General features: G+C 44.3%; 1 protein-coding gene across 1 annotated transcript in view; it reads left to right on the top strand.

Moving 5' to 3' along the window:
• The window catches only part of KDM3B (lysine demethylase 3B), a 130,517-nt gene extending 104,649 nt beyond the window's left edge, over positions 1-25,868 (top strand). The window contains exons 16-24 of the mRNA XM_075131180.1: positions 7,837-8,103; positions 8,666-8,837; positions 10,293-10,383; positions 10,501-10,631; positions 16,147-16,266; positions 16,689-16,828; positions 17,373-17,549; positions 20,452-20,586; positions 24,551-25,868. Coding sequence (XP_074987281.1) covers positions 7,837-8,103; positions 8,666-8,837; positions 10,293-10,383; positions 10,501-10,631; positions 16,147-16,266; positions 16,689-16,828; positions 17,373-17,549; positions 20,452-20,586; positions 24,551-24,631 — 1,314 coding nt within the window. The 3' untranslated portion in view covers positions 24,632-25,868. The remainder of the gene's footprint in view (positions 1-7,836; positions 8,104-8,665; positions 8,838-10,292; positions 10,384-10,500; positions 10,632-16,146; positions 16,267-16,688; positions 16,829-17,372; positions 17,550-20,451; positions 20,587-24,550) is intronic.
• Positions 25,869-26,475: the final 607 nt, after the last annotated feature.

Below are 26,475 nucleotides of genomic sequence, written 5' to 3'. Positions count from 1 at the left end.
TCCTACTTTGAGCAGGGGTTTGGACTAGATGACCTCCTGAGGTCCCTTCCAACACAGATATTCTATGATTCTTTAAAATGTGTGCCTTTATTTCTAAAGTCTAAATTTGTCTAGCTTCAGCTTCCAATTTATGTGTTGTCTGCTAGATTAAAGAACCATTTGCTATCAGAAATGTCTTCTCTATGAAGGTGCTTGTATAACATGATCAACTGACCTCTTAACCTTCCCTTTGATAGACTAAATAGATTGAGCCTAAGTCTCCCACTATAAGACATGTTTTCCAGACCTCAGATCATTCTTTTAGCTCTATTTTGAACCTTCATCCAAATTTTCAAAGTCCTTTTTGAAGTGTGAACATCAGAACTGGACACAATGGTCTCACTGATGCTGTATTTGGAAATAATACTCCTGTGGGAATTCTGGGCCAAAAAATTAAATTCTTTAAATACTTACTTTTTAATTTAAGTATTTTAAAACTCTGCATATTTAATTTGTCAGAATAACACAATATAATCACACCACTTTCAATTATTTTTGGTCATTTATTTCAAAATACCTGTCAGCAAGTAAGTCTGTAATAACATAGACGACAAAAAAAGATTCAGGAAATATTTTTTGATAAATAGATTCCTTACTAGGCATATTAATAGAGAACTCTGAGTAATAATTGATTTTAAACTACAATAAACTACAGAACCATATTTCCCGAACCCCTCAGAAGCCGTACAAAAGTGTCGGGATAATGGAGGAGCTAAGGGAGAGGGAAGTAAATTGCTGGGAAGGAGCCTGGGTATGAACTTGGAGGGTTGTTGGGTATGGGTGGGAAAAGTATGGAACAGGTTTTGGGGGGGAGCGAGGGAGGGGGCTGGGGATGGATTGTTAGGGAGCTTCCCCCATGCAGACCCTGGCAGACCTCTAGTCTCTCCAATTCAGTCAGGCACATCTGCCCCTGTCGCCATGTGTTCCTGCATCCCCATGTGTCCTTGCACCCACAGTCCACATGTCCTTCCATCCCACATCAGACACCCATTTCCCCCATCCCCATGTGGTCCTGCTTCCCCTCCCCATCCCTATGTGGCTGTATAACCCCTCCCCCTGTCCCCATGTGTGTCTGTGCCCCCACCCAGCCATTCCCCTGTCCCTGTGCAGCTCTGCACCCTGTCCCCCATCACCATGTGGCCCTGTGCCTTCACTCCTATTCGGCCCCTGCTCCAGTCTGTTCTCCCTCACTAGCCCTTATGATCCCCTGGCTCCTGACCTGACCCGCTGCAAAGAAGGCAGGCCTCTTTCTCTTCCCTCGCTGGCTGGGAGCTACTGCTTTGTTCTGTTGCCACAGCACCCCCTCATGGGCAAAAGGGGGAATTGCAGCAACATTTAGGCAGAAGCATTTTTCTGCACAAAAAAATAAAAGTATGCAGGGCTTATTAATTATACATGCGCGCAGTAGCACAGAATTCCCCCAGGTGTATAATACTGCCTCCCTACTCCTACTTGTTATTTCCCTGCTTATACATCAGAGGATCACATTTGGCCTCTTAGCTGGGAAGTGAGGGGAAGCATGAACAACAAAAGCAAGAAATCTAAGTTACACTTTGTGTGTTTAATTTTTTTTAAATGTTACAATGAAATACAGGAGAATACTAACCTTTGAGTGATTGCACAAGTCTATTCCGATTTAGATGTGTGAGTGCCCCGAGCACAGCTGTTTGAGATTCTTCCCCTAGTGGTATCTGTAGGCTTGGCACTGGCACCCCCTGGTGTCGCGCGCTCATAGCGCCGGTTTAAGGGGCTCCCGCCGAGCCCACGCTCCTCAGTTCCTTCTTATCACCTATGCAGCTGTCGGAACTTCCCCCCCCTCTTGCCTTTAAAATAAAGTGCTTTTAGTGGTTTCCACTGTTCCTTCATAGTAAATAGTTAGTTCCATAGTGTAGTAGTTTAGTTTAGGACTGTGATTCCTCTCCATACTCGGAGAGGTGGTCTGTCCCTCCCAGGGTGCCGGGGTTTAAACCGTGCTCTTTGTGCGGCAAGCCTATGCCTACTAGTGACCCTCACTTGAGTTGTCTCAAGTGTTTGGGAGAGGGTCATAGAAAAGAGCGCTGCAACATCTGCTGGGAATTTAAGTCCCATATGCAGAAGGACCCAGCAACAAGGCTGAAAGTCCTACTTACGGAGATGGCAGAGACCTGCCTCAGCACTGAGTACTTGGGCATGAGTGCAAAGTGCACTGCCAGCAGGTAGGGGCTCTCAGCACTGGTCCTCCTCAACAGTGCCAAAGAAGAAGCAGCGCCAGGGCAACCAGGAGAAGACTCGCTCGCCAGCACTGAAGGCAGACAAGCGTGCACAGTGGGATAGAGCAAGACCCATGCAGGGCTGTTCTCCCTCCTTGGTACTGCGACAACCGCTGGCAGAGACACCAACGCAGGCACCACAGACCCCAGTAGCGCTTGACTAACCGATGGGTCAGCACCTGGCGAACCAGTTTGTAATGCCATTGACCCCAGAAGCCTACTCCACTGCGAAGGAGCTAATGACTCTCAGTGCCGAGTCCTGCCGGGACACAGGAAGCGGCACCAGCGGTGCCACTCAGTGGCATCGAGGTATTGACTGCCTTTAAGCCGATTTCAAGACCAGCCTCTAGGAGAAACCCACCCCCCTTCATTGCCTCACCAGAAATGTCTCCATGGCACCGATCGCTGGCACCAGGAGGATCGGCCCCACTGTGGTCACCTAGGTGGTTGTCTGCGGCGGCGTCTTCATCGAGCTCTGACTCGGGATTAGATTATTCGAGACATTGGCACAGAAGGGAAGCTCCACGCCAGTCCCCACACAGGCAACGCTGCCGTTGGGAGCGCCAGGAGCATGAATGACCCAAGGGACCTGGCCTATGGGCCTGTGGGGTCCAGTGCCCCTGCAATGGCCTTTTTAGAACCCCTGGGGTTTTCCCCTAGGCCAAGGGATTGGCTTACACTGCTCCTACTCAGCGTGCTCAGACTGTAGCGGCAGCCGTGGTGCACAGAGGCCCTCCAGAGCCAACCCCCCGGACCAGTGCAGGAGCAGATCCCAGCACCATTGCCGGCACCAATACCACTACCCAAGTCTGTGAACCCAGGGAAGACACAGCAGGGCACGCTATGGCCGCGCACACCTCTTCCTCAGCCTCTCCAGAGGACAAGCTCCTGCGCAGAATCTTTCCTACCGCAGGATGATTTAAGGGCCCACCAAGACTTGTTAAGGAGGGTGGCCTCTAATCTTGGATTGTAGGCAGAGGTCGTCAAGGAAACTTCAGACAGGTTTCTGGATCTTCTGTCAGCTGCAGCCCCTGCTAAGGTGGCCCTGCCCCTACACAATGCCCTTTTGGGTCCAATTAAGGCCATTTGGCAGACTCCTGCCTCTATTCCACCCCCAGCAAAGAGGACAGAAAGGAAGTACTTTGTGCCTGCCAAGGGCTGTGAGTTTCTGTTCTCTCATCCTCCTCCCTGGTCCCTCGTGATGGCAGCTGCCAAGGTCAGATGGGGTCTACTCCCGAGCCAAAGGAACCTAAGAAAAAGGATCGTCTGGGGAAAAATTCGTATTCCATGAGGGGGCTCCAGTTTAGGATAACTAACCAGCAAGTGCTGCTGGATTGCCATGATAATAATATATGGGAGGCAATGAACAAATACAGAGACAGACTTCCCCAGGCTAGTGAGCAGGAGTACGCTACACTTGTGGATGAGGGCAAAACAGTAGCCAGAGCCTCCTTGCAGAGACCTTGACGCTGCAGACTCGATGGCTAGATCTATGGCCACAGCTGGGATTGTGTGTAGGAGCTCGTGGTTACAGGTGGCAGGGTTCCCCCAAGAAGTTCAGCAGGCAATGCAAGATCTGCCATTTGAGGGACCTTTTGCTTTTTTCGGAGCGGACAGACGTCCGGTTCCACAGGGTTAAAGACACCAAGGCAACATTGAAGTCCCTGGGCTTGAAGTCCCAGTCGCAGCCTAGGAGGCAATATAGGCCGCAGCAATATGGCCGTTTTTACCCGCACCAGAATCGTTACGATCATAGGAGGCGTAGGAACAAGGGTTCTGGGTGTAGGCCACGCCTGCCTTCTCCTCCTCTGCAGGGCCTTCTCAATCAGCCCATCATCACTTGGGCGCCTCGAAACACCCATTTTGAGGAGAGCATACCAATTCATCATGATCCAGTTTATCCCTTTTTTTTCCACAGTCTTTCCCACTTCCTCCAGGCCTGGAAATGGATCACCAGCAACCGCTGGGTTCTAAACACTGTTAAGTTTGGTTATACCCTCCAGTTTATTTCACTCCCACCTTCCGCATCCCTCCTTCAGGGGCCCTTCTCACAAGCTTCTGCTAGAGCAAGAAATTCAGTCTCCTTGAAATGGGAGAGGTGGAGGAGGTCCCAGGTCATCTAAAGGGAAAGAGGTTTTACTCCTGTTATTTTTTTGATTCCCATGGCCAAGGGAGGTCTCAGACCTATCTTAGACCTGCATCATCTCAACCGATATCTCAAGAGGTTGAAGTTCCGTATAGTCTCCTTGGGATCGATCATCCCATCACTGGATCTAGGGGATTGGTATGCTGTCCTCGACTTAAGATGCATACTTCCACATATCGATTTTCTAAGGCCACAGAAAATTCCTGAGGTTCTTGGCAAACCAGCGATCTGCAGCCCTGCCATTGGGCCTCTCAGCGGCCCCAAGAGTCTTTACCAATGCATGGCAGTGGTGGCGGCTTTTCCCAGAAGAAGAGCTCATGTATTCTCGTACCTCGACGACTGGCTCATCAAGGGCAGGTCTCAAGCGCAAGTGTAGGCTGACATTTCCCTTATCCAGTCAACCTTCCAGGCACTGGGACTTCTCATCAATGTCCAGAAGTCAACCCTGGTACCCTTGCAGAGGATAGAATTCATAGGAGCAGTCCTAGACTCTCAATGGGCGAAGGCCTTTCTGCCAGAAGATCACTTCCAGGCGATCGTGGACCTGATATGTCACATGCAGTCCCAACCAATCACCACGGTCAGGCTCTGCTTGAGTCTACTCGGCCACGTGGCTTCGTGCACGTATGTCGTTCAGCATGCGAGGCTCAGACTCAGACCTCTCCAAGCCTGGTTGTCTACGGTGTACTCCTCTGCAAGACACCACCTGGACAGGGCGGTCACTGTGCCCCCTCAATCCTTGGTTCTCTATTGTGGTGGTTGGATCACCGAGTAGTCTGCGAAGGGATTCCCTTCACAAAGCCTCAGCCATCGGTATTCCCAATCTCCAGTGCCTCGGATCTGGGCTGAGGAGTCACCTAGGGTTGCTCAAAACGCAAAGTCAGTGGTCAGCAGAGGACCTACTGCTCCATATCAACGTCAGGGAGCTCAGGATAGTCCGTCTGGCATGCCAGGCATTCTTACCCCACATCACAAACAGAACAGTCTCGATCCTCGAGGACAATGCATCAGCCATGTATTACATAAACAGGCAAGGAGGGGCTCGCTCTTCTCTCCTGTGTCAAGAAGCAATCTGTCTATGGGAATTCTGCATTATTCACTCGATTGAGATCGAGGCCTCTTACCTGCAAGGGGTGCAGAACCAGCTTGTGGACAGGCCCAGCACATCCTTTTCAACACATCACAAGTGGAGTCTGCACCCAAATATCGCAATGAGCGTTTTCCTCCAGTGGGGCTTTCCCCACATAGACCTGTTCGCCACACAGTCCAACAGGAAGTGCCATCAGTTCTGCTCCCTGAGGGGTCACAGCCCAGGCTCCGTGACAGATGCTTTCCTACAGGTTGTCACATCACCTGTTCTATGCCTTTCCCCCTATTCTGTTAATCCACAAGGTGGTGACAAAAATCAAACACGACCGGGCTCGGGTCATCCTGATAGCTACAGCATGGTCCCGGAAACACTGGTACGCCACCCTTGTTTGTCTCTCCCTTGGGGCTCCGATCGAGCTTCCTCTGTGCCTGGACCTGATCTCACAAGACCGCTGTTGGCTTCTGCATCAGAATCCTCAGCACCCTGCATTTAACGGCCTGGAATCTGCATGGCTGAACCTTGATGAGCAGACTTGTTCAGAGCAGGTCCGTAGAATTCTCTTACACAGCAGGAAGCCCTCCACGAGGTCGGCATACTGTGCAAAGTGGAAGCGATTCTCCCTCTGGTCTGTAGCTAAGGGAGTTGTGCCCATGCAAGCTTTGATCCATCTTATCTTGGACTACCTCTTGTCATTAAAGGAGCAAGGCCTAGCCCTTGCCTCGCTGAAGGTCCACCTGGCAGCCACTTCAGCATTCCACCTAAAGATTGACAGTCATTTTTTTTCTCACTAAATGGTAATTCGCTTACTCAAAGGTCTGGAGAGGATATTTCCACAGATAAGGGAACCTCCCCCTGTGTGGGGACTTGAATCTGCTCCTCTCAAAGTTGACGGGACCACCATTTGATCCGCTGGCAGCGTGTTCTCTGCTGCACCTTTCATGCAAGACGGCCTTCTTGATGGTGATTACTTTGGCAAGGAGGGTTTAGGAGATCTGAGCCCTCACAGCAGAACCACCATATACAATTTTCTTTAAAGATAAGGTACAGCTGGGGCCGCAACTGAAATTCCTACCAAAGGTCGTGTCCCAATTCCACTACAACCAGCCTATATTTCTACCGGTCTTCTACCCTAAGCCTCATGCGAATAGGGAAAGGCAACGACTGTGCTCCCTGGTGTGCTCTGGCGTTTTATATTGAAAGAATCAAATGATTTCACAGGTCATCCCAGCTCTTTGTGGCTATGGGTGATAGAATGAAAGGGCTTCTGGTCTCCCAGAGGATCTCATCTTGGATCACATCCTGTATAGGAACATGCTATGACCTCGCAGGCACTCCCCGTCCGTTGAACTTAACGGCCCACTCCACAAGGTCCCAAGCCTCTTCGGCAGCCTTCTTAGCGCAGGTTCCAATCCTGGACATATGCAGACCGGCAACATAGTCCTCCGTGCATACCTTTATAATACACTATGCTATCATACAGCAGGCGAGAGACAATGCCCTCTTTGGATGGTGGTCCTACAGTCAGCTTGTACTTGATCTCCAAGCCCACCTCCAGATCTACTGCTCGCTGGTCGCCTAAATTGGAATGGACATGTGCAATCACTCGAAGAAAAAAGTTACCTACTTTCATAACTGTTCTTTGAGATGTGTTGCATGTGTCCGTTCCAAGACCCGCCCGCCAGCCTCTCTCTCAGAGAGGTCGTCGGTAAGAAGGAACTGAGGAGCGCAGGCTCGGCGGGAGCCCCTTATACCGGTGCTATAAGCATGTGACACCAGGGGATGCCAGTGCCAAGCCTACAGATACCACTAGGGGAGAAATCTCCAGCGTCTGTGCTCGGGGCGCTCGTAGGCCTATATCAGAATGGACACGTGTAATACATCTCAAAGAAGAACAGTTACGAAAGGTAGGTAACCGTGTTTTTCATAACTTTAAAGAATAAAATGGGGTGTTAGGTTTGGTTTGAATCGTAGGTGGTGGTCACCTTAGTTTAGTAGTTTTACTACTTAGGGTAGCAGTTGGTTCCGCAAATTTTCCAAGCCTTAACTGTATAGGACAGTCCATAGCACTCCTAACCTTGTACTGACTTGTTCACCGGTTCTTCTGTTATCGGAATTTCCTTGACGGAAAGGAACTTGCATAATTTACACCCAAGAGCTGTTATCCTTATGTAACAGCCTCTTCTCTTTCTGTTTACATTGAAGAGATGTTATCCTTATGTAACAGAAAGACAAGAGGCTGTTACACCCAAGAGGAGTTATCCTTATGCCAGTTATGGAAGACTAAACTTGTCCTGTGGGTTTGTATCTTCTAGGGGGCCAAGAGCAAAGCCAGTCTGCCCAATTTCCTGGATCATATAATTGCTTCTGTGGTGGAGAATAAGAAGACATCTGATGCTGCAAAACGAGCAAGTAACTTGGCTGATACACAGAGAGAGGTGAAGGAAATGGTAATGGGATTAAACGTGCTGGATCCCCACACCTCCCATTCCTGGCTGTGTGATGGAAGGCTCTTGTGTCTTCATGACCCCAGCAATAAAAACAACTGGAAGATCTTCAGGGAGTGTTGGAAACAGGGCCAGGTAAGAGAAAATAAATAGGCAGGTTTTCTCATTGGAGACCCTGGTGCCGGTATTTTGAAAGCAGTATTGCACTGATAGCCTGCGGGCTGCTTTAAGCTCTTCTAATCCTACTCTTGAAGGTCAGTGACTGTGCAATTTTGTGTGAAGTATGAGGAAGGGTATAAAATAAAATTGAATTTTGTGGCATTCCATATGACTATTTGAGAGGAATGTTTCTTAACATATAGCAACAGATGCTATTAGGTTAGAAGTGTAGATTTATTTATTTACATAGACGTTGCTTCCCTGGATCCCTTTGGGATGGGGAGGATGTAGAATCAGACTAACCACCAAGGACAGCTGCACATTGAAACTGAAATTTTATTTGGTGACTTGCCTCTTAATCGCTCTTTTGCTTGATGTGCAAGGATTGGATTTATATGTAAAAGGAAACTGATTTCTGGTGACTTTCTTCTGTGTGGTGTTGGCCAAGAATTTCCCAGTTCTTGAGAATGAGAGAGTTGGCTGGATATGCAATACATTTGGCAAATCATGGAATGAGCACCTGCCTTTCTTTCCTTAGCCTGTGCTGGTCTCGGGAGTCCATAAGAAGCTGAAGTCAGAGCTCTGGAAACCAGAGGCCTTCAGCCTAGAATTTGGAGACCAGGATGTTGATCTGGTGAACTGCAGGAACTGCGCCATAATTTCAGATGTGAAAGTGCGTGACTTCTGGGATGGCTTTGAAATCATTTCCAGTAAGTGCAGGCTGATGGCAGAATAGCACATTTCATTATTTTACTTCTCTCTCCCCCTTCTTCCCCCCACGGTAGATTGTTTTTGTGTTCTAACTGATGCCCCTCTTGCTGTAAAGTCCATGCTGCTCCTTAAATAACTGGGGCTTACTACAGAGTGGATGATGGAACAGTGGAGAATAAGGTTAGGCTAAGTGCAGCTTGGCCTATCAAACGATTTCAAATAGCAGATAACTCAGGTTTACAGTAGTGTGTATTGATGCACCTGTCAAAGAGGATCAGTATCCTAGGAGGACAGTACTCTAATGTTTCTGTTTAGAGACCATGTGGGATGTCTTTCAATTTCTTTCCTACTGCTTTTTGTCTTTACCTCTTTCTTCTGTGCTGTTATAATTGCTTCTGTGGAAAAGCTAAGTTGAAGTTAGTTTTACATTTCACAAATGATAACAAATCTTACTGCCTCCATTTTTGCCTTCCCCGGTAATAAGTTTCCAAAATTTTGGCTCTGCCGCTGTCTCCCACACTTCATCCTTGAGGTTGGCTACTTCAGAGCTCTGGAAGAATGTATGTAGTAGTCAAGGCATATTGGTGGAGGACAAGTGTTTGAAGTGGCTCTCTGCTAGTTTCTTGAATACCTCCTTCAGATGTGGGAGGTTTGGCAACAGGAAGGAATTTTCAGTGTAATCTAGATCCAGAGATGATTTCTTGGGCAAACTATGGTATGTTGACAGCAAACTGTAGAGAGGGAATAGTATTGTCAGAAGGGGTGCAAGGTGCTCCCAGACATCTTTCACCTGACAAAATGGGCATGCATTCATATCACAGCAATTGTAAAATGTCTTACTCTATGAATATGCTGTATTCTGTGAAACGGGGAGGTATGCATTCCAGCTGGTGTTCAACATATTGGTTGCTACCTTTGAGTAAGAGCGTCACCCAGATGTATGATTGTCTAAGAAGCACATTACTCGTTCCTTGCATTGGGCAGAAAGGATTTTGGGGTGGGTTGGAAGCAGTCCAAGTTGGCAAAAGTGATATAGGGTGGGGATTTTCAAAATCACTCAACATTGACCTAAATCTGCTGCTGTTGAAGTCAATGGTAAAACTTTGACCTCAGTGGAAGTAGAATAAGGGTGAATGATTAAGAAAACTCCACCTTTCAGGCCCAGAAAAGTTCTGCAGGGTGAGATTTAGCAGGTTTGAGGGATCCCTCAGCCTCTGTTTTGGGGGTGTGGTGTCTCTCCCCCTCCTCTTTTTGATGAGTCAAAACTTGTTTTTTGTTTTTGTTTGTTTGTATATTCTAGTAGTGCCTAAGAGCCCAAACTGAGGTCAGGGTCCATTGTATGCTGGGCAGTATACGAAGTCTCTGCCTGAAGGAGTTTACAATCTAAATAAATAATACAAAGGGCGGTGGGAAAGGATGTAACATGCTGAGTAAAATTTGTCTGTCTCTTGCAGAGCGTCTGAGGTCAGATGATGGGCAGCCAATGGTACTGAAACTAAAAGACTGGCCTCCAGGGGAGGATTTTAGAGACATGATGCCTACGAGGTAAGTGAGCTGAACAGCAGAACTTACAGGATTCTGTGTTACACTTGTGCTTATTCAGCAATATAGTTCTGTTGGTGCTGTCGTCCTACTCCTGTACTCTCTGCTGTACCTCTTTAGGTTTGAGGATTTGATGGAGAACCTCCCTCTCCCAGAGTATACCAAGAGGGATGGCAGACTGAATCTGGCCTCTAGACTGCCGAGTTACTTTGTACGGCCTGATCTGGGTCCCAAAATGTACAACGCATATGGTATGTGTAAAAAGGTCTGGAGAAGGCCTTTTTTTACTATTCTTTACCACATTGTCTCTATCCTTTGAGCTGTGTCCAGTGAATAATTGGAACATACAGAAGCTAGTGCAATGAACTGTCCTACAGTGCATTAGCTTATATCATAGTGTTGGTCTAATAAGACACTTGTGCCTTTAAATTTGCTTATTTTTTTCTTCATAAGATGCCATGTATATTTTTGGCTCCTACTGTGCATGGTGATAGCTCTTTAGAAATGTGTGTAAACTAGTATTAATATACACAAGAATGATGATATGTAGCTTTAAGAATCAGAGGGGAAGCTGTGTTAGTCTGTATCCACAAAAACAATGAGGAATCCAGTGGCACCTTAAAGACTAACAGATTTATTTGAGCATAAGCTTTCGTGGGTAAAAAACCCACTTTTTCAGATGCAAGAAGTGGGTTTTTTACTCACAAAAGCTTATGCTCAAATAAATCTGTTAGTCTTTAAGGTGCCACCAGACTCCACGTTGATATGTAGCTTTATAGTCCATGACTGTTAACGCACTAGGAGGATCTGATGACCTGAGTATTGAGAATTTAAGATGCTTGTCTTGCAACCCCCTAAGGATACCTTTACTCACAGGGAATAGCCCCATTGATTTAAATGGAACGACTTATGTGCTTAAAAGTTAGCATGTATATAAGTGTTTCCAGTATCACGGGCTAGAACTGTGTATTTATCAAACTTTTTTCTTAATGACATAAAATCATTGTCTCCCCAAAATCTCTTCAGTGTTAACAATGAAAAGTTATTTAGGCCTTAAATACATTAAAGAAGTTATTGTAAACTTTTTTGTACAGTGTCCAAAAATTTCAAAAATAGCATAAAGTTAGGGTCCTGATCCCATATTTAGACAGAGAAGGGAGGGATTTTCAAAGCCACCTGTGTGATTTATGAGCGTAAGTCCCACTTCAATCTACAAACACTGATGGAGAAATATAGCCTAGTTGAAGAACTTCATTTCTTTACTTGTGGAAGTTCAGTATATCAGAAGTGGGGTTTGGTTGCAAATATATCAATGGCTGTTCTCTTGTCAAACACAAAACTGACTCTTATCTCAGTAAGCATGTTAATGAGGCTCTGGGCTTGTTTTTTTAGCATAGAAGCACATTTTAAATACGAAATTTCTGACTAGAAAAAAAATCTAATATCTGAAATCTCCACTTTAGAAATTTAGAACTATAAAGTGGAAAGAGTAAAGAACTAGCAACATGTAAATACAATCTGATTTTGACTTTTAAAAAAACATTTTTCTAAAAAAAAAAAAAATCAAAAACCTGCATGATTTTATCCACGCCCAAAACTAAAGATGATTCTTCAAGCATAGCACATACCTCTGCCCCCACAAAGTAGGCACATGGAAGGAAAATACTGGCTTAACTTTAAAAGTAAATTGCAAAGGTTTTGCTAAAAGTTTAACTTTGCAAGATAAATGAGGTGTAGAGTTTTTTATAGTCAGGGTAACTAACCATTGGAAGGAACAACAGGCCTAAGGATACAGTGGATTCTCCATCACTTGAAGCCTTTAAATCAGGATTAGTTGTTTTCTAAAACATATGGTTTAGCACAATCACAAGGTACGGGCTTAAAAAGTACCACATATAAAGGAATTAAAACAGAGGTTTACAATAATGCGGTTCTTTCCAATCTTTGTTTATGGTGCTTGGTGCTACTCAAGCCATGGAATCAACATGATCTGAAGGTCACATTTTCCAGTATTTTGAGAGAATTGTCTTAGATGTTTGCTTATACAGCTCCCAAAGTGTTCCAGAAACTGTACAGAACTTAGTCTAATCCGGCAACATAGAGATGGAGGATAGGCTGCAACAAAAAGCAAACTGATTAGCAGTGAAGGCTAACTTATTTTGTCTGATTTTCATTATTTTTATTATCTTTTATTAACTTCTTGGGTGGATGGGGAATGAAAGGAGATGGACAGATTTATTTAAAATACTGTTTTAAATTTTAAAACAGTTATCAATATCTTTTTCCTCTCTTAGAATATGAGTTTGTAGGACTCTTTAAACTGCACTTCAACTTTTGCAATAAAAGCTCATACATACTTCAGTGTTCTATGCTATTTGGATACAAAGGTGTTCGTTTTTTAAAAATGAAAAAGCGAAAACATAACCAAGAGTAGTTTCCCAATAAATGAGTACTCGCTGTTTTACTCAGCCTAGTTATGGGCCCCAGGAAAATAAAAAAGGAATAAATATTCACCCTCAATATACTATGAAGGTAGCATGAATACAGAAAATACTTATTAAAATTATTTCTCTGTGTTCATACACAGACCTGAAGAAGAGCTCTGTATACGCTCCAAAGCTCGTGTCTCTCGCCAACAGAAGTTGGATTCCGTAAAAGATACTATCTCACCCACCTTGACTCTCTAATATCCAGGGACCAAAATGGTTACAACACCACTGCATACATATGCTTTCTTCACAGCTTAAAAAAAAAAAAGGGAAAAAAGCTTTTGAGATGTATTTCAATTCTATAAATAAATGGCTATGACCTTTGCACGTTAGTCCATAAACTAAAAGTATACCTACTTCTGGAAAGAAAATCCTTTTTCCTTATCCTGCGTTGGCAAGGCTTTCATATCTAAAAATTTTAGACACCCAGGTTTGAAAATTCTGACACCAGTTCAGCGCTAAAATAGACATCTGAATAAAAATGGCCTGAATTTAAAAGGTGCTGAGCAACTGCAGTTCCTGTTCACTTCAGTGGGATTTATGCATGCACAGCACCCTTGAAAATCAGGTCACTTTTATTTAGCTTCCTAAATCAATGTTTAGTGCCTAATTTCAGGCATCCAGGTTTGAAAATTTTGGCCTTGGTCTTTATAAGTGGAAAATAATTAATTTAGATCTTCCAGATTCTTTCTGCTCCAATATAAAAGTTCAGCCTTCAAAATGAAAAAGACTCCTCCTCCTCCTCCTAAACTGAATCGTTAAATCCATGTTCCCTATTACAGATTTATCTTAAAACCTGTTTTTTCATTAGTCACATGTGATGTAAAATATGGTTCTTGTCTTCTGACGCTCTTATAATCACAATATTAGATGACTGTAGCAATCCATCCAGGCAAATGTTCTAATGCCTGGAGCACAACAGGTGAGGCTGGAAGCCTGTAAACTTTCTTCTTTGCAGGAGACCTAAAATTTGGTTTTAGCAGGTTCTGAATACCATGAATTACAGTTCCATTGTACCGTCTATTCCAGGAGTGGGCAAACTTTTTGGCCAAAGAGCCACATCATAGAATATCAGGGTTGGAAGGGACCTCAGGAGGTTATCTAGTCCAACCCCCTGCTCAAAGCAGGACCAATCCCCAACTAAATCATCCCAGCCAGGGCTTTGTCAAGCCTGACCTTAAAAATCTCTAAGGAAGGAGATTCCACCACCTCCCTAGGTAATGCATTCCAGTGTTTCACCACCCTCCTAGTGAAAGATTTTCCTAATATCCAGCCTAAACCTCCCCCACTGCAACTTGAGACCATTACTCCTTGTTCTGTCATCTGGTACCACTGAGAACAGTCTAGATCCATCCTCTTTGGAATCCCCTTTCAGATAGTTGAAAGCAGCTATCAAATCCCCCCTCATTCTTCTCTTCTGCAGACTAAATAATCCCAGTCCCCGCAGCCTCTTCTCATAAATCATGTGCTCCAGCCCCCTAATCATCTAGGTGGGGAAATTGCATGCAGGGCCATGAATGTAGGGCTGGGGCAGGGAATTGAAGTACACAGTGTGGGAGGGGGTACGGTGTGCAGGAAGGAGCTTAGGGCAAGGGGTTGGGGTGCAGGAGGGGGTGTGGAGTGCGCGAGGGGGCTCGGGGCAGGGGGTTGGGGTGCAGGCTCCAGCCTAGCGCCACTTACCTGGAGTGGCAGCGGGGCGCACCAGGGCCAGGGCAGGCTCCCTGTCTGCCTGCGCTGGCCCCGTGCCGCTCCCGAAAGTGGCCAGCACCATGTCCCTATGGAGGGTGGGCAGAGGGCTCCATGCGCTGCCCTTGCCTGCGGGTACCTCCCCTGAAGCTCCCATTGGCCACGGTTTCCTGTTCCCGGCCAATGGGAGCTGTGGGGGGCGGTGCCTGCAGGCGAGGGCAGTGCACAGAGCCCTCTGCCCCAGAGGCTGCAGGGACATGGTGTCGGCTGCTTCTGGGAGCGGCGCGAGGCCCGGGGTGTCATGGGGGTGGCAATTCTGCGGGCCGGATCCAAAGCCCTGATGGGCTGGATGCAGCCCGTGGGCGGTAGTTTGCCCACCCCTGTTCTATTTTCGTACTATGTAAAATCTTTCTTGTAATATTTTGCAAAAAATCTTGTTTCATAGGCAGCATTATATTTACCTTAAATTGCTGCAGCTCACTGAGCCTTTGTAGGTAGATGTTCTTGTCTAATTATAATTTAGAAGTGTTTCTTGGAGAAGCTCATGTGCCCCTTCCAGTTTTGAAACCCACTGAGAAAAGATGTCTGTTAGCCTCCTGTCTAGAATCCTGAGCTAGCATTAATGCCCCACTTTACTAGGTGCTCTACAGAGTAACGCCTGGTCTACGCGACAGACACATATCGGTATAACTACGTCGCTCGGGGGTGTGAAAAATCCACGCCCCTGAGCAACGTAGTTATACCAAACACCCCCACCCACCTGCGTGTAGACAGCGCTGTGTCAGTGAGAGAGCTTCTGCTGACCTAGCTGCTGCCTCTCAGGAAGGGGGATTAATTACGCTGACGGGAGTAGCTCTCCTCCTGGTGTAGCAGCATCTGCAGCGGCACAGCTGCGCTGTACATGAAGACAAGCCCTAAGAAAATCCTTTCTCAGAGTTTACAGCTTAAATAGTCAGGACACAGAGTAGTGCGGAGAAGATAAACAAGCAGAGTAACAGCATGATGGTCTGCAAACTTCAAATCCATTAATTTATATCCTTTTTTTTAATTTTTGGATAGGGTTTTTTGGGAGGAGATTTCCTAAACCAAGATAAAGGAAAGAGGGGACACTACAGAGAGGAGGACGAGGGGAGAAGGGAGGAAAAGGGGAATGAAAATGCAAGTACCAGTAAAGCAGGGGAGAGAATTTTTGCTAAGAGCACTGCCAAAGCACGTCTCCTCGCTACAGCTGGGAACAAATGACCTGTAGATACACAAAGCTGCAGAGCACAAATTCAGTCTTTTGTCTTCAAAGAGTTAATTATCCCCCTTATAAACAGGGACAGACTTCTAACATGCTGTTTTTGTACTAAACTTTTAACTAGCTTCCAATAAATTTGCAATTTTTTCATGTCTAGGAAAAATAAGTATGAAAAATCAACCTTTTCAGTTCTGTTACAAGCTAAGCATTGTTGCTGGGATGATAGCAGAAAGCAAAAGTAGCACACATAGTGGGAAGCATTCCCACCCTCCAAAAAGAGGATGTTTTTGTAGGAATTAGATCTTGCTTGTTTTACAATATTAATCTTTTTACTCCCCTCTTTTTTCATAGGGTTAATAACTGCAGAAGACAGGCGAGTTGGTACAACCAATCTCCATTTGGATGTGTCTGATGCTGTTAATGTCATGGTGTATGTTGGCATCCCCATTGGGGAAGGAGCCCATGATGATGGTAATATTTTAGATAACGCTCTTTGGACATTTTGGGGTGTAGAAGGAGGTCTTCCATGGGTTGTTCAAAAGGCCTTGAAATCTTTGCCAGCTATAAACTGCCTTGGCTATTTGGGCTATGTCTCAGTAGACGTTCAGAGGCATAGACAGTGGTCACTAGTCATTAATGCTTTTTCTAGGACATTACTATGAAAGTAATGGTGGTGTTGTAACTGGATAGTTCTAACCCTTCCTTGGGGGGAAAAACAAAGGTTACTCTAGTCTCAAACTAGAGATTTCTTATGACTAAGTTATCATGCTTCCTTCCAGTTAGCTATTGACTAGCACAATGGCGAAGTTTGTTATGCCGACTTTTGCATGTTAAATACAGGAGCTGTAAATTCATGTGACCTTGTTCAGCTTTTGTGTGGATCCTCCTTTCAGAAGTACTGAAAACAATTGATGAGGGAGATGCTGATGATGTGACAAAGCAGCGAATCCATGAAGGGAAAGAGAAGCCTGGAGCGCTGTGGCACATCTATGCTGCCAAGGATGCTGAGAAGATCCGGGAACTTCTCCGAAAGGTATGATGGTGACTGAAGGAGCTTATGGCCTGACTGGGTCCTAGAAAGGTTTATCAATGGGGGTGTTAAGATTCAAGTTGAGTCTGCTCCAGCTGACGCTCATGAGCACATATACAGATGCACCTACAAAAATCCCAAATGTTTTCCTCTTCTGTGAATGTGGTTTAAGAAAATGACATGTACAGCTGGTCATATATTCAGTGACAAACCACTATTCTGCTGCCTGGATATGGTTTATACTTGTAAATCTGTATGGGCACAATGTCACAGTTTGAGAAAACTGGGAATGAGTTTACGCCCAAGCATGGAGGAAGTGTAAACTTTCACTGTGGGCTAAGACCACAGGGGTGAATGTGGAAGGGATACTTACTGGTATAGATGCCTTGACCTTAAAAGTATTTATGATCTGAGCTGGTAGTATCTCATATTGAAGTAGCTTAAGATCGTGTTTGTCCCCAGTACGTTGGTGCAAAGTACTTTATGAAAAGTAGTACCACTGAACTGCAATATCTTTGTATAAATGTTTTTGTATCTTTTGTATTAGGTTGGAGAAGAACAAGGCCAAGAAAATCCCCCGGATCATGATCCAATTCATGACCAAAGTTGGTACCTGGACCAGACCCTACGTAAGCGTCTTTATGAGGAGTATGGAGTACAAGGCTGGGCAATAGTGCAGTTCCTAGGAGATGCTGTGTTTATTCCTGCAGGTGCCCCCCACCAGGTAAATGTCATGCTGTGGAGGCCATAAAGATGATGGCAAGTGAATTTGGGACACTATAAAACTGTAGTAGTTTGGATTTATAATTTGGCTCCTGAAAGAACTCTGAAGTAAGGCTGCTGTCTTGGGCTCTGCAGTTCTAACAGTACAGTTCTACAGGAGTTATTTAATAGTGCTCAAGCATCACATTGAGCACAATATATATAGCTAAATAAAATTATGTGGCATATTGTGGGTGGGTGTATAAAGTAATGGGATGAAATTAAGAAAGGGAACAATTAGGATGCATGTGAGGGAAAAAAAGGAGATCTTCTTAGTTTCTACAAGCCATTACCCTATGATCCCACTGAGAGTTACCAAAAGCAACTACAGCATTTGCTCAAGAAACTTCCTGAAAAAGCACAAGATCAAATCCGCACAGACACACCCCTGGAACCCCGACCTGGGATATTCTATCTACTACCCAAGATCCATAAACCTGGAAATCCTGGGCGCCCCATCATCTCAGGCATTGGCACCCTGACAGCAGGATTGTCTGGCTATGTAGACTCCCTCCTCAGGCCCTACGCTACCAGCACTCCCAGCTACCTTCGAGACACCACTGACTTCCTGAGGAAACTTCAATCCATCGGTGATCTTCCTGAAAACACCATCCTGGCTACTATGGATGTAGAAGCCCTCTACACCAACATTCCACACAAAGATGGACTACAAGCCGTCAAGAACACTATCCCCGATAATGTCACGGCTAACCTGGTGGCTGAACTTTGTGACTTTGTCCTTACCCATAACTATTTCACATTTGGGGACAATGTATACCTTCAGATCAGCGGCACTGCTATGGGTACCCGCATGGCCCCACAGTATGCCAACATTTTTATGGCTGATTTAGAACAACGCTTCCTCAGCTCTCGTCCCCTAAAGCCCCTACTCTACTTGCGCTATATTGATGACATCTTCATCATCTGGACCCATGGAAAAGAAGCTCTTGAGGAATTCCACCACGATTTCAACAATTTCCATCCCACCACCAACCTCAGCCTGGTCCAGTCCACACAAGAGATCCACTTCCTGGACACTACAGTGCTAATAAACAATGGCCACATAAACACCACCCTATACCGGAAACCTACTGACCGCTATTCCTACCTGCATGCCTCCAACTTTCACCCTGACCACACCACACGATCCATCGTCTACAGCCAAGCTCTGCGATACAACCGCATTTGCTCCAACCCCTCAGACAGAGACAAACACCTACAAGATCTCTGTCAAGCTTTCTTACAACTACAATACCCACCTGCAGAAGTAAAGAAACAGATTGATAGAGCCAGAAGAGTTCCCAGAAGTTACCTACTACAGGACAGGCCTAACAAAGAAAATAACAGAACGCCACTAGCGGTCACCTTCAGCCCCCAACTAAAACCCCTCCAACGCATTATTAAGGATCTACAACCTATCCTAAAGGATGACCCAACACTCTCACAAGTCTTGGGAGACAGGCCAGTCCTTGCCTACAGACAGCCCCGCAATCTGAAGCAAATACTCACCAACAACCACATACCACACAACAGAACCACTAACCCAGGAACTTATCCTTGCAACAAAGCCCGTTGCCAATTGTGCCCACATATCTATTCAGGGGACACCATCACAGGGCCTAATAACATCAGCCACACTATCAGAGGCTCGTTCACCTGCACATCCACCAATGTGATATATGCCATCATGTGCCAGCAATGCCCCTCTGCCATGTACATCGGTCAAACTGGACAGTCTCTACGTAAAAGAATAAATGGACACAAATCAGATGTCAAGAATTATAACATTCATAAACCAGTCGGAGAACACTTCAATCTCTCTGGTCACGCAATCACAGACATGAAGGTCGCTATCTTAAAACAAAAAAACTTCAAATCCAGACTCCAGCGAGAAACTGCTGAATTGGAATTCATTTGCAAATTGGATACTATTAATTTAGGCTTAAATAGAGACTGGGAGTGGCTAAGTCATTATGCAAGGTAGCCTGTTTCTTCTTGTTTTTCCTACCCCCCCCCCCCCAGATGTTCTGGTTTAACTTGGATTTAAACTTGGAGAGTGGTCAGTTTAGATGAGCTATTACCAGCAGGAGAGTGAGTTTGTGTGTGTATGGGGGTGGGGGGGATGTGAGAAAACCTTGATCTATGCAGGAAATAGCCCGACTTGATTATGCAAAGAGTTGTCACTTTGGATGGGCTAGCACCAGCAGGAGAGTGAATTTGTGTGGGGGGTGGAGGGTGAGAAAACCTGGATTTGTGCTGGAAATGGCCCACCTGTTGATCACTTTAGATAAGCTATTACCAGCAGGACAGTGGGGTGGGAGGAGGTATTGTTTCATATTCTCTGTGTGTATATAAAGTCTGCTGCAGTTTCCACGGTAAACATCTGATGAAGTGAGCTGTAGCTCACGAAAGCTCATGCTCAAATAAATTTGTTAGTCTCTAAGGTGCCACAAGTACTCCTTTTCTTTTTCCAAGGAAGTAGTGGAAGCCCCATCACTTTGGACATCTAAATCTATGGTAGCTAAAATACTAGAGCAGGGTTTTCCAAACTGTGGTATATGAGGTTGATGGTCTGTCAGTTCACTTCACAGCACTTTTTTTTAAGAAGATAGCCTGTGAACCGACAAAGTTCACTAAAGAATGTACTGTGGAGAGATGGGCCAGCTGGGATCCAATAGGGTTTTTGCTTCTCTAACTTAAGATACAATTCTGTGAATTGTCTTGCAGGAAACTGGAGTGTTTCAATCTTTTTGGTAGATGTGTGTGCAGGAACCTATTGTCCATGGAATTCATTGACATTAATTCTGTTTTGGGTCATTCAGTCTTGTGGTGTATCTAACATCTAATACTATTATTTTTTTCAGGTTCATAATTTGTACAGTTGCATTAAAGTGGCAGAAGATTTTGTATCTCCAGAACACGTAAAGCACTGCTTCCGCCTGACCCAGGAATTCAGGCACCTCTCTAACACTCACACAAACCATGAGGATAAACTGCAGGTAACTATCAGTCCATCCTGCGGGAACAATCTCTGGGTAGATCCTGTATGTTGGAAGTTTTGAAGTCACTTATGAACATGCATATGGCTAGTGAATCAGGAAAAATAAATACTTTACAACTTTGGAGCTTTTAATTTGATAGAAGCATTCCATATTTTTGGCAAAAATCTACATCCTGGGATTTGGCTACCTAAGCAAAAGACTAGCACTAACCTCAATTGAGCTGTCCCTGGAAAGTAACACTTTCATCCTTACATGATGGATCATATTGCTTGGCTCATAAATTATTAAGCTCTGGTGAGGGGAAATGACAGAAGACAACGCCACCTATTAAATCTCTTGAGTATTGTTGCACGAAGGATTTTACCTTTGTTTCATCACAAGCAAAAACTGTTCTATTTATAATTATAAAACAAATCACGACCCTCCAGGTTGAGAAATACTGATATAGTATATAGAGCTGTATTCACAAGTCATTGCCTATGTGAAATTTTAGTTTGTACTGACTTCGCTAGTGCTTTTCATATAGCCTGTTGTAAAACTAGACAACTATCTGGATGAGTTGACGAACCTCCTGGAAGAACTCTGCATGCTCTGAGGGGTACATGTATGCCTAGTTGAGAACCACTGCACTAGACTACATTATTCTTCTGATACAATGATGCAGATGCACAAGTGCATCCTTAGATGAGTAAGTTGACACAGAGTTAGTGGAAATAGAAAAGCTAGTAGTTGCATTCTTTAAAACAGGTGTCTTTACTGGTCTGAATGGGCCTGATGTCTATCTCTTAAAAGCCAAAAAGGAATTGGAGAGTGAACAGCTGTTGGTTTATGATTTTTCTTTGTGGCAGTAATGGCTGATCTTCATGAATTTATATATAGGGCTTGAAAAATTAATTAAGCATATAATCAAAACTAAACCTGTCAGTCAGAGCTGATACCAAAGATATTGAGCACATGTGCACATGCTTCGTAATGCAGTTATGGAAACTTAATAGGTGATTAGCCAGGGCAAGGGCACTAGGAAATTAACTATCCTGAGGCTTTAGAATTGATAGTGTATCTATTCCTTGTTGCTCTTCTATTCTTATAGTGGTACTTACTTACTTTGCATTTTTAAAATGTTTGTTAAAAACTGGTTTAAACTGAGATGCATAACCTACCTGTTTCAGTGGTGAAGTTAACTCCACAGTTAGGAATAAAAATCAATGTGTTACAAATGGAAAAAAGAGGAAATAGATAGCAGTCAATATACATTAGAAGTTAGGAAAGGTAGAAAATTGTTAAAGGAAGACCTCAGGGAAAAATCCATTGCTGGCAGGGCTAAGAACAATAAGGAGTTTAAATATATTAGGAACACAAGAAACCGTAGAAATGATATAGACTGAGTACTAGATGAAGTAAAATTTTAAAACTAGGTAAAATTGTTAATGACACAGACAAGGCAGACGTGTTCAGTAAAAATTTGTTCCATTTTTTGAAAGAAGTAGGATGATGTACTCTTGTCATATAAGGATGATATACTTTCCAGACCGTTAATAAATCAGGATAACGTTAAACATCTAGTAGGGGATAAATACTTTTTTTAAAATTGGCAGGCCTGAGTAACTTGCACACACAAAGCAGCAGAGAGTCCTGTGGCACCTTATAGACTAACAGACTTATTGGAGCATAAGCTTTCGTGGGTGAATACCCACTTCGTCGGGTGCATGCATTCACCCATGGAAGCTTATGCTCCAATACATCTGTTAGTCTATAAGGACTCTTTGCCGCTTTTACAGATCCAGACTAACGGCTACCCCTCTGATACTTCCACACACAAGTCATCCAAGTGTTGGCTGAGACCGATCTGTGGCTCACCAGTGTTAATTTTAATAAATCTTGGCATACTAGGGAAATTTCAGAAGATTTGAAGAGTGATAATGAGTGACATTAAATCCCTGACAAATGATGGAGAAGCTGATTTGGGAGTCAATCAGTAAATAATTAAAGGATGAGAATATCATGCTAGTCAACATGATTTTATGGAAAATAGGTTTTGTCAATAAACCCAGTTTCATTTTTTGATTATTAAGGTTTGGTGGATAAAGCAAGTAACTGTAGATGTAAAATACTTATCTTTGTAATACGTTTGACTTAATACTGCATGATGTCCTCATTTAAAAAATTAGCATACACAATATCAATAAAGCACATGTTAAATGTATAAAGAACTTGGAACTGTCTGACAGATCTCAAAAAGTAGTTGTCAGTGGAAAGTTATCATTAAACGGGGATGTTCTATTGGGGTGCCATGAGATCAGTACTAGGCCCCAAGCTATTCAACACTTTCTCATCAATGATCTGAAAATTAAATACAAAATCCCTGCTGATGAAAAACTTTTGTGGAGGACTCAAAGATTAGACAGATAGCAAATAATGATGACCATGGTAGTCATGCAGAAAGATCTGGGTCACTTGGTAAAGAGGGCCCATTCAATTAGAATGCATTTTAATACACACCCAAATACCAAGTTATACATCTAAGAACAAGTGCAGACAGTACCTACTGAATTGGTGGGGGGCAGACTGTATCCTAGAAAGCAGTGACTCTGAAAAGGAGGAGTCATAGTGGACAAGCGACTTACCTAGGACATCTATGCACTACAGAAATACGAATAAATTATCATATGAGCTCCTAGAGTGATGCTGTGGCAAAGAGGGCAAATGAAATCCTTGGACCTAGGGCTTTGGAGCGGAGCCTGGAGCTGGAGCGCGGAGCAGCTGTGGAGCTGCAGGTTTTTGCCTGGTGCTGGAGCGGAGCCAGAGCACAGCTCCAAACCCCTGCTTGGGATCTATAAGGTGTAGTTGAGTAGGACTAGGGAGGTGACTTTTTTTCCTCTGGATATAGCATTGCTCAGACCCACACTGGAATACTGCATCCTATTCTTATGTCCACATTTTAAAAAGGATGTTGAAATTCGAGAGGGTGCAGAATAGAACCACAAAAATGATTTGAGGACTAGAGAAAATGCCTTACTGTGAGAGACTTAATGAGCTCCATTTGTTTATCAAAAAGAAGATTGAGAGATGACTTGATGACAGAATATACAGGAGAGAAATATTGAGTACTAAAAGACTCTTTAATCTAGTGGAGAAATGCATAACAAGGAACAATGGCTGGAAGCTGAACCCAGACAAAAATTTGTGCCTAATTTTGTAATTTTGAATTTAAAAGTGAGGGTGATTTAACCATTGGAACACACTACCAAGGGTAGCATTGGATTCTCCATCTGTTGTTGTCTTTGAATCAAGACGTGTTAGTCAAAACCTTGCACTCAGCATAGGGATAACTGGGTGAAATTTATGGGTCTGTGATTTACAAGTCAGACTAGATGATTTATTAGTCCATTCTTAGTGTATGAATAATTTCCTCCTAATAACATACAACCAATTTGGGCAAGAGTTTAATATGAAAGACTTAATATTTTGCCTGATCTAGTGTCCTTGCAAGGAGAAGCTTAAAATCTAAAAAGATAATAGCCAATAAATTAATCCTGGTTTACCATAAAGTGGATAAATAACATAGAAGTGCAGTTGTTTAATATTAAACTTTTCCTGGAGTCTAATTTTGACATTTATATAACAGTGCTGTTTGCAACTTTGGGAAGCAGCAATAGTATTTAATAAGTTCAGCATTTTTGGTGTGAATCTCTCTTTCTCGGTCTCTGACTCCTCCATGTGAGCATTTTACATCTATTATATATTCAACCCCCAAAGTCTAGTAAATACCTGTTTATGAAGCGGTTGGGGTCACTTGCGTTTGTGTGTGGATGCTAGATTGAGTTGGTGGCCTGTAATATACAGGAGTTCAGACTGAATGATCTAGTGGACCCTTCTGGCCTTAAACTCTGACTTCCTGTTAGGGTAGACATGCTGCTCAGGTTTAAAAGTTTGTATTAATTTTTTTTTCTGTTACTTACAGGTGAAGAACATTATCTACCATGCAGTAAAAGATGCTGTTGGCACACTGAAGGCTCATGAATCCAAATTGGCTAGATCTTAGGAGTTGCTAATTCTAACTCTCTCTCTCTCTGCGCCCCCCAACCCCCCCCCCCCCCCCTCCGGTGAAGTAAGCCTTTTCTCACAGTACATACAGGGACTGCACATGACTGCCTCTGCAGGAGCAGAGGCCTTTCACTAAGAGCTGGTGTGGTCAGTATTACATACACCCTTCAGCCACTGTTTCTACATTGCCTCAATATTGAAGGTCTGATGGAAGATCGCACTGTTACATGCAGAATTCCTTATTCTAATGAAAGGTGCCGTGTCCCTTTCCTGTGGCCTTTTGCAAATTGGAATTGCCTGGAAACCATGTGGTATTCCTCCATATTATGATTAGAAATGGTATAAGAGTGTGGACATTTTTCCTCATGCCTAGTTAGTCTCCAAGAAGTTATAAGGAATGTGCTAGAGGTGGGGTATCCTACTGCAGACCTAGGTAGATAGCTTCTGAATGAGTGTGATCAACAAGAGTCCAACCGCAGACATACACACAATCCTCCCTAGTGCGATACAGGACAAGGAAAAGGGATAAAGCTGTTCTTCACACACCCCTTCTTGTAGCCATTTCTCTATACACTGTAGAATTACAGATCTACAGGGAGAACCCACTGCTTTTCCCAGGAGGTTCCAGGAGTAGGAGAATTGTGTATTTAGTGAAAAACTAGGTTTGTAGTGAAACAGTTAATATTTCATGAAAGTAGATATTTTTAGTATTTTTGAAATATCTCAACTGTTACTGGATTTACAAGGAAAGGCACATTACGTTTAGTCTTCCTTTCAATAAAATCAAGAAATGATTTATAGAAATCAGTCTAAAATAGCACAAAATCAGCCAAAGGAGAGCAAATAGAAACTAACTCCTCACTCCCTACAGATTCCACAAAGTGAGAAGTAAAACAGGACATGTATTTTGTCCTAACATGGAGATGTTGTCCGTCTCCCCTTGCACTGGTAGCTCCAGGCAATATTTCCCCAAGTACCAGTGGTAGCTCGGGATGTCTGTCATTTCCCAAAACTGAAGGAAAATTAATTATCAATATTGGCTTTGTCCAGAAATATTTTCAGTAAATTCAGTTTGGTAGAACTGTATCCAGAATTAACTAAATGTCAGCATTGAAGCGATGATTTCATTGTCCGGGTCCATGGGGAAATGTATCTACCTTATGCCCAGCTGTACTGTGTGCCACCTGCAGGCCTGTTAATATGTTCACTTTTTAAAATAAAAGTCATTTACTGTACCACTGGACCCTATCCCTTCTTGCCAGTCTCGGCTGCCTCAGCCTCCACAATGATCAAACCACACACAGCATGGTTCCAAGCACCATTTTATGCGGGGAGAAGGGGCGTACACAGGGGGGCAGTCCTCCATGGTGCCAGCTGGGCTTACTAGCACAGCACTCCTGCACTGCTTATGCCAGGCTCATGGGCTGGGTGCTCCAGCTGGCCCAGATCCCAGCTGAGAGGGAACAGGGGGGCCAGTCACAGCCCAGATAGAGCCTGGGCTCCAGCTCTCTACCCTACAGCTAGAGAGGTGTGGTAGGGCAGGACAAGCTGCCTCCCCATGGGCAGAGGGCGAGGTCCACCCCTGCAATGGGCCTGAGTGGGTGCAAAGCCACCACTGCACTTGGCAGAGGGGGGTACTGTCAGTTCACAGGGTGGAGCTGTTACTGGGTGAATGGCTCCAGAGAGGCACCATGACTAGGGCCAGAGGCAGTGCTTGTGACCACGAAGTTCATCCTCCTGCTTTTGGCTCGACCTTGTCACTGCCTCCACCATGTCCTGTCCTCCCCACTCAGGCCAGGTGGCTGCTTCCACCCTCCCCGCCCCCCATTCCTTCCCTCAGGC

The sequence above is a fragment of the Caretta caretta genome, chromosome 8 (assembly GCF_965140235.1).
Source record: "Caretta caretta isolate rCarCar2 chromosome 8, rCarCar1.hap1, whole genome shotgun sequence".
NCBI classification, from domain to species: domain Eukaryota; kingdom Metazoa; phylum Chordata; order Testudines; family Cheloniidae; genus Caretta; species Caretta caretta.
The sequence above is the reverse complement of the archived record's forward strand: the minus strand, read 5'-3'. Positions and strand labels throughout refer to the sequence as shown.